General features: G+C 41.0%; 1 protein-coding gene across 1 annotated transcript; it reads right to left on the reverse strand.

Moving 5' to 3' along the window:
• Window positions 1–6,418: 6,418 nt before the first annotated feature.
• Window positions 6,419–8,377, reverse strand: LOC311287455 (zinc finger BED domain-containing protein 4; the record flags this gene model as incomplete). The annotated part of the gene is made up of 2 exons (XM_084404324.1): window positions 6,419–6,707; window positions 6,840–8,377. The coding sequence occupies 2 exons, from the start codon at window positions 8,375–8,377 to the stop codon at window positions 6,419–6,421; spliced, it is 1,827 nt and encodes a 608-aa protein (XP_084260450.1).
• Window positions 8,378–8,850: the final 473 nt, after the last annotated feature.

Consider the following 8,850-nt stretch of genomic DNA (forward strand, 5'->3'; position numbering starts at 1 on the left):
AGTATGGAAACGGCTAAAATGAGCAGACAAACAAAAACAGAGTCTGATAAACTTGATACTGAAGGCAGGATGATTGATGATTCTGATGGTGAAGTAGTGGACAGTAGGACAGGACGAAGTCGACGCAGTGATTACAACTTTGACAAAATAAAATCATTCCTGCAAAGAACGAAAAATGTGAAGAATGTCCAGTTTGAGGATTTTTTTGCTGACCGCAGAATGTTTATTAACTCAGTGACAATGCTAATGAGAAGTGAAGGAGGGGAACAGTTTACAGTTCAAGAAATATACAGATTAAAGAAACTTGTTTCCAAACTGAAATTAGAAGTACAAACTGATGATGGCTTCGAAACCACATAATCGCTGTTTCCCCATGTTTTTGTTTGGTTTATGTCCCCTCATACTATTTATTTTAATGAGTGTGATGAGGGTGAGCTCTCTTAATTTGAATGGAGCCCGAGATATACATAAAAGAGCAATGCTGTTTGAGCTTATCAGACAAAAGAATATTGATGTAACATTTGTCCAAGAAACACACAGTGACTGTATTAATGAAATTGACTGGAAAAAAGAGTGGGAGGGTGAAGTGTTTCTTACTCACATGAGCTCTACTAGAGGAGGGGTGGCAGTCCTTTTTGCTAAGAATTTCTCACCTATCTCATGTGAGGTTAAACATTTGATACCTGGCAGACTATTATTTTTAAGGGCTCAGTTTGAAAAATTCAAGGCTGTTTTTATTAATGTTTATGCCCCAACAAATGGTAATGAAAGAGTACTCTTTCTCAAAAATGTAAGTACAATTCTACAGAATTGTAGTTCTGATGATTTTTTGTTTTTGGGCGGGGACTTTAATTGTACAGGGAATTATAGTCTAGATCGGAATCATGTGGAACCTCATGCTGCTTCGAGTCGTGCTTTAAATGAACTGATTGAGACTCATAGTTTATGTGATCTATGGAGGGATCTAAATAATAATGTAAGACAATACACGTGGTTGCATAATAGAGAGAATTTCATTTCCTTAGCCAGATTGGATAGATTTTATTGTTTTAAGCATCAGTTTAATGTTGTGAAAAGTTGTTCTATTACACCAACTGGTTTTTCTGATCATTGTCTAGTCACATGTAATGTTTTTATAACAAATGTGAAGCCAAAGAGTGCATATTGGCATTTTAACACTTCCCTGTTAAGTGATGTGAATTTTAGAGCTGTTTTTGTTTCTTTTTGGAATGATTTTAAATTAAGAAAACCATGCTTTGAAAATTTACGTCAGTGGTGGGACTGTGGAAAGGTTGAAGTGAAAGTACTTTGTCAACAGTATACTTTCAGTGTCTCTCGGGACATCACTAGATCAATGAAAAAACTTGAATCTGAAATAATGGAGGCACAAGGGTTAGCAGAGAATACTGGGGAGGGAAGACATATCGAGACACTTAAAACTAAGACATCTCTTCTGTCAGATTTGCTCGGCATTAAAGCAAAGGGGGCTTTGGTCCGATCTCGTTTTCAAAATTTAACGCAAATGGATGCCCCATCTAAGTTTTTCTTTAGTCTTGAAAAAAAGAACGGTCAGAGTCGCTATATTCACTCTTTACGCTCTGAAAACGGGCAGGAATTGACAAAGACATCTGAAATTAGAAAACGAGCTGTACAGTTCTATGAAAAATTGTATAGTAGTGAATATAGAAAGGACGAGGAGTTGTCTGCTTGCTTCTATGAAGGTCTGCCAAATGTCTTGGAGGACTCAAAGGCAGAGCTGGAGAGGCCTCTTTCGGAAGAGGAGCTTCTGAAGGCTCTCAAGGGCATGGAGAGTGGAAAAGCTCCTGGGATGGATGGACTCCCAGCTGAGTTTTATAAAGAGTTTTGGGCTGTGCTGGGCGAGGACCTGCTGGCTGTCCTGAATGAAAGCTTGGCTGATGGCTCTTTGCCCCTGAGCTGTAGGAGAGCAGTGATCACATTGCTACCCAAAAAGGGTGATTTGCAGGAGATTAAGAACTGGAGACCTGTGAGTTTGCTTTGTTCTGATCTCAAAGTCCTTTCAAAGACTCTGGCTAATAGACTGAGAAAAGTGATGGGGCAGGTAATTCATTTTGATCAGACATATTGTGTGCCGGGTAGGTCAATCACAGATAATGTCTGTCTCATACGGGATATTTTAAGTGTTTCGAGTCTTTTAGGGGTAAATTTGGGGTTTATCTCTATTGACCAAGAGAAGGCTTTCGATAGAGTTGAGCACCAGTATCTATGGGACACCCTAGAAGCTTTTGGTTTTAGTTCTGTTTTTGTTGATATGATTAAAGTGTTGTACCAGGACACTGAGAGTTTACTGAAGGTCAATGGTGGTTTGAGTGCCCCGTTTAAAGCTAGTAGAGGAATCAGACAAGGTTGTGCACTGTCTGGTATGCTTTACTCCTTAGCTATTGAACCAATGCTGAATAAATTAAGAGATAGGATTAAAGGTTTAACATTGAATCATGATATACAACATCAAATTTCAGCTTATGCCGATGATGTTATGGTTTTGGTAAATGGGCAACAAGACATTAATCAGCTGGTTTCTGTTGTTAATGATTTTGGAATAATTTCAGCTGCAAAAATTAATTGGGAGAAGAGTGAAGCACTGGCTGTTGGGAAATGGGAGGAAGGGATGCCAAAACTACCTGGTGGGATGAGTTGGAAGAAAGAAGGGTTAAAATATTTAGGAGTACATCTTGGGGATTTAAACACCCAACAAAAGAACTGGGAAGGGGTGATTGAAAAGATAGAAGGAAAATTGAAAAAATGGAAATGGATTCATTCTCAATTGTCATTTAGAGGGAGAGTTTTAATAATCAACAACTTGGTTGCCTCTACATTGTGGCATAGGTTATCTTGTGTGGACCCACCTGTTGGACTACTGTCCCGATTACAGGTAATCCTAGTGAATTTTTTTTGGGATTGTTTACACTGGGTTCCCCAAAGTGTGCTCTTTCTTCCGAAAGAAGAGGGAGGACAAGGCTTGGTGCACTTACCGAGCAGACATGCTACTTTTCGTCTGCAGTTTATTCAGAAATTTTTGACTGGCCCTGTTGAGCTTGTGTGGAGGAAGATGGCAAAAACGATTTTGCATACAGTAGACGGACTTGGGCTGGATGCTGCGCTGTTTCTAATGGATGCTAAGCAACTACGATTTGCTGGAGTGCCTCGATTTTATTGTGAACTTTTCAAAGTGTGGGGACTTTTAAATGTTTGCAGACTGGAGGAGACCAATTCTTTGTTCTGGCTACTCGAAGAACCTCTAATCAGAGGAGCTCGCATGGATATTATGGGTGAGAATGTTCTGGGACTTACGCAGATACTGTGTGCTTCTAAAACTGTGGCATTGAGGCACATAGTTAACGTGGCTGGACCTGAGATGAATGATATAAATGCAGTAGCTACTATGTTGGGTCAGAGGTCAATGCGCCACACGCTAACCATAATGGATATGTGGAAAACAAGACTGACAAAGGAGGAATTGACTTTAATAAAGGATTTTAAGAATGGAAGAGTAACTCCGGACATTAGAGACCCTTTTCCAAAACTTGGGATTACACCAGACTTAAAAGAAATGTCAGGTCCTTTGTTGGATCTCAACGGACTGCAAGATTTAGATCTGAATGAAGTCGGAGGGAAAGTGATGTATAAATGCTTTGTAAAAGTTTTTAATAAAGGAACACTAAATGGGAGGGTTGATACAGTGTGGAGGGATAAGCTTGGGTTGAAAGAGGACATGAAACCTGTGTGGAGGGTGCTGTACAAACCACCATTGACCAAACGATCTGGTGACTTACAATGGCGAATATTGCATGGGGCTGTGGCTGTCAACGCTTTTGTTTCAGTCATTAATCCAGATACTGATGATAAATGTGTGTTTTGTGGATCTAGAGAAACTATTTTTCACTGTTATTTGGAGTGTAAAAGACTTCAAACGCTTTTTAATTTGTTGGATTTGTTATGTGGTAAATGTGGGGAAAAGTTTACTCCAGATGTTTTTATTGTAGGGGCAGGATACAATCAAAAGCAAAAGATTAAATGGCAGCTGCTTAATTTTCTGTTTGGACAGGCAAAGCTTGCAATTTATAAAACAAGGAAGAACAGAATAGAAAATAGTGGTGGTCATGAGATTACAGCCTTATTTAAAGCTTTTATTAAGTCAAGAATTGTTGTGGAGTTTAAGTATTACAAAGCAATGAATGACATAGAAACTTTCAAATTACAGTGGTGTTATAATTCTGTTTTTTGTACGGTTGTGGAGGAGGAGTTATTTTTTGAATTTGTGTGGATTTGAAATTGTTGTAATGTTTATTCTTTTGTATTATGATTGAATAAAGTTTGTTATTAAAAATCAAAAAAATCTCTCTCTCTCTCTCTCTCTCTCTCGCTCTCTCTCTCGCTCTCTCTCTCGCTCTCTGGTAACATTTTTCATATATGCTGGGTACAATTAGTTATCATCATCTCATACATATATTTTGTAACTATTTTAAGTGTAACCATAACCATATTTTGTCATTAAACCTTTTCAATTGCAACTAATGTGCTAACTAGTTTTGATTTGATATTGACTTTGAAGTGCTACATATTGCAATACAATATTGTCACTATCTATAGCAACGCTCTCCCACAAATATTAAGCTATTGTAACTGCACTTATTTCCGTCGTTGGTATAAGTGGCAGTGGGTGGTTAAAGACTAGAAATGTGCAGTTTTCTACCATCTTGCCAATAACGTTTCTTTAGTCATTCGGCAGTTCTTGCAGCTTGAACCACTGCAGGAATCCACCCTTACAGTCTGGTCTGGTCGTCCACCATGTTTAAATACTCTGCTTTTAAAACAAAACAGGTTTGGTCACTGGTGTTTCACAAGCAGGTAAGTTATATTTGTTATACTGTGTAACCCAGTCTTAAATAAAGATTTAAAATCAAACATGTGTATAGTGGTTATTTATAACAATGAATGAACAATATTAGAGGCTAATGTTACCCAAACACATTGTACATATCCACTACACATAACAAGTCCCCTCACATATCTTAAACACATACAGTCCATTCATCCAAGATGGCGCCAGTGTGTGTGGCTTGCCGTCTTATCCTGCAGTCAATATGTGTGTTTGTGCTGTTTGCATCACTCGTTGTTTAATATGTTGACTCTATACTGGTGTATGAGTGCCAAAGTTTACTGAATCTTCGACCTACTGTTAAATTTGATCATGGTGGACAAAATACATTGCCACCGTTCCTGTCTGAGATCCCAGCCTCTCTCTGCCGTTTTACGGCTTTACATCACCAGCGTAAGCGATATCGTCGCCAGGGTAAACGCAGCGGACGGCTGGTGAGAATGAAGGCTTCCCTGGCGCACTCTTCCATGATCCCCTGGGCCAAGTACCGAGCGGTGCCTCGTCCTTTTATTTCTCGCCGATCGCTGGACCCTGTCGACGCCTGGTTGGTACCTGTCGTCGGACCGGATGAGGAGTTCCAGGCCCGTGCTCCTTGCTCTCCTCGCCTTTGCTGGCGTGGGGTGAACCTGCGAGACCTACGACCTGTGTGCCGGGTCTCTCGGAAAGACAGCATTATAGACCTGCCGGCCCCTGCCAGGATTGGCTTAGTAAATGCTAGATCACTAGCAAACAAAACCTTTATCCTAAAGGACTTTTTCACCTCCCGAGGACTGGATTTCCTCTGTGTGACGGAGACTTGGTTGAGTGTTGGTGAGTCCAGCGTTTTTTCTGAGTTGTTACCGCATGGTTGCAGCTAGGGATGCACCGAAATGAAAATTCTTGGCCGAAACCGAAAACCGAAAAAGAGGAAACCAAGGCCGAAAACCGAAAACCGAAACACCGAAAGAAATTATGCCAATTATTCGTTTTTTAATTATTAGTTTTTCAATTATTTGCATTAATGGCTATGACTGTGTACTAACTTTACTAAAATTAAGGCATTGCAATTGCATAAATTAATATTAAAGTTTCAAAGAATAAATCAATTACAAATTATGCAAATATTTATTTAGCACATTGCAACAATGCACAGCATAAATTCAAACTATAATGTTTAACTTGACCCCACTCATGTGTACATTAAATAATAAATGTTCAGGCCTACTGGCCTGCACAAAGGTTTTAAAAGTAAATGTTCTCGAGTCATAAAAACAAAGTGCATTTAGGTCAAGTGCATTTTAATTTTTTCTAGGACTACTACAAGAAAAGTGCATTCAGAACAAGTGCAACTGCTTAAAGATACAATATTTTCTCTGTAGGCCTTCAACATAATAGTGTATCAAAACAAATACTGCCATATGGGCTATATGTTAACTGTAGAACTTTAACAACAACAAAAGCACCAAGAACTGCAGATGTGCAAAGTGGATAATAAATATTTAAACACTAGACAAGCCCATTCTACTTCTTGAGGTAAAGTGGCAGGTTTTTCTTGATAAAGAGTAGCTTCTCTGCTTTATCACAGTGAAGTCTGTTCCTCTTCTCATCGAGAACATGTGCTGCTGCACTGAACAGTCTCTCGCTGTCAGTGCTTGTGCACGGAGCAGACAAGTACTTGCGTGCCATCTTTGCCAGGTCAGGAAAGCGGCCGTGATTACTTCTCCAGTAGGCAAGAGGGTTATCACTTCTGGGGATGGGGACTTCAGACAGATAACCATCTAGCTGATGAGCGGTTGAGCTTGTCATCTGCCTGACATTTGAGAGAGTGTATTTAAATAGGGCCAGTGCATAAATAATCATTTTTATCAAATTAACAAAATATCTAGCAGAAATATGGCAACAATCTGACAGTCACATATATAGTAAGAACAGAATAACCTACCTATTATTATTATTTGAGGCACTTTCTTGCAGGATTTCACTGAACATATCAGACAACGAGGGTGCATGCCCCTCATCTGGTGCAGAGAGACGAGTCTTTTTTTCTGCGCTCTGATCTCCTCCACGCGGGTTCTCCGCATCCATCGCGGCCTGAATCATTTCTCGTGCGCGCTGCTTTATTTCCGCATCCAAGTAATGGTCTTTATAACGCGGATCAAGTACAGTCGCGATGAAGTGCAGAGGATCCGAATAGATCTCAGTGAAACGTGTGTTGACAGACTCTAAGAGCGTACTTTTCATTGTTTTTACTCCGTGGTCCGTCTCAACCTCTTTGCTTAGGAGACGCTTTAGTGCTGTGATTAAAGGAATAACGTCCGCTGCAGATGCATCAGAGGAGCAGATCTCTTTAGTTAGCTGCTCAAAGGGAGCAAGAAGAGAGAGAATGTTCTCTATTAAGACCCACTGGTGTGAAGTGAATGTCGCGGGGAGCTCGTGATCTGCGCTATATGCAGCCAAGACTCGCTTTTGCGCGAAGAGGCTTTGCAACATATAAAAAGTGCTGTTCCACCGCGTACTCACGTCTTGCTGGAACCGTTTTATTGGTGTTCCAAACTGATCTTGCATAGACTGCAAGCGGGAATAGGCCAGCTGAGAATGCTTAAAGTGGCCAACAATTCTTCTGCCTGTGGCCAGTACGTCTTTTACGCTGCGTTGAGACAACACTCCTTCATTCACAGCCAGCTGTAGTGTGTGGGCCATGCACCGTATTCCCTTCAGCTGGCAGTCTTCTATCGCTTTTGTCATATTTCTTGCATTGTCACTGACAATGACGTGCACTTTAGATTTGTCGATATGCCAGGTGGCGAACATATTGGCGAATGCATCAGAAATAGCAGCTGCTGTATGTGACCCTCGAAACTCTTGTGAATGGAGCAGAATCTTTTGCAGCTGGAAATCAGCGTCGATCCATTGTGCGGTTAGACTGAGCATACTGGTAATGCTGATGTCTGAGCTCCATATGTCTGTCGTGAAACTGATTGCTGAAATATCCGCAGCTATAAGCTCATGGACGTGAGCTGCAACAGCATTAAACAGCTCAGGCAAACACACCTCTGAGAAATGTCGTCTGCTCGGCATGACATAACGGGGCTCAATGTGCTTGATTAGCCTACGAAATCCCACATCTTCTACGACAGAGAATGGCTGATCATCTAAGGCAATGAACTCCATAACCTTTTGCGTAATGCCCCTTGCCTTGACACCATCACTGGGAAACTTCCTTGCCTTTTCAAAAACGTCCGCCACAGACGGAGTGGGCGTGCTTGGAGGCGTTTTCCTTTTTTGTGCAACTGCTGCCGCGTTTCTCTCATATTCAGCGTAGCGATCGGGATGTTTAGACTTCAGGTGATAAATTAAACCTGACGTGGAGAAAGTCTTTGCAGATGTACCCCCTCTCGAAATTTCGGCATTGCATGTTTTGCAAATCGCTGTCCGTGGGTCTTTCTCAGATACACTGAAGTACGTCCACACCGCAGACATGTTGCTTCAGACAAGCACGTGCAGGTCGCGGTTTCTGTTTGCGTCATCACAACATTTCGGCCGTATTGTTTCGGTGATAAAAGTATTTCAGCCGAAAACCGAAAATGCACTTTTGGGCCATTTTCGGCCGAAAATTTTCGGTGGCCGAATATTCGGTGCATCCCTAGTTGCAGCTATTTAAAATCCCCGCGGATGTCGGGACGAGGAGGAGGAATTGCAGCTGTTTATAAAAACACCTATAAATGTAAACAGATATTCTCATCAACACCTTTTAGCAGCTTTGAACCTTGTTTATTTGAGCTGGGTCGTTCTCATACTGTATTATGTGCAGTGGTCTATCGGCCTCCGAAATATAATAAGGACTTTATTAATGAGTTTTCTGTCTTCCTGGCCGAGATAATGCCGAAATATGACCGCGTCCTAATTATTGGGGATTTTAATGTCCATGTGTGTTGTACTGACGCCCCAATGGT

Source organism: Rutilus rutilus (assembly GCF_951802725.1).
Source record: "Rutilus rutilus genome assembly, chromosome: 3".
NCBI lineage: Eukaryota > Metazoa > Chordata > Actinopteri > Cypriniformes > Leuciscidae > Rutilus > Rutilus rutilus.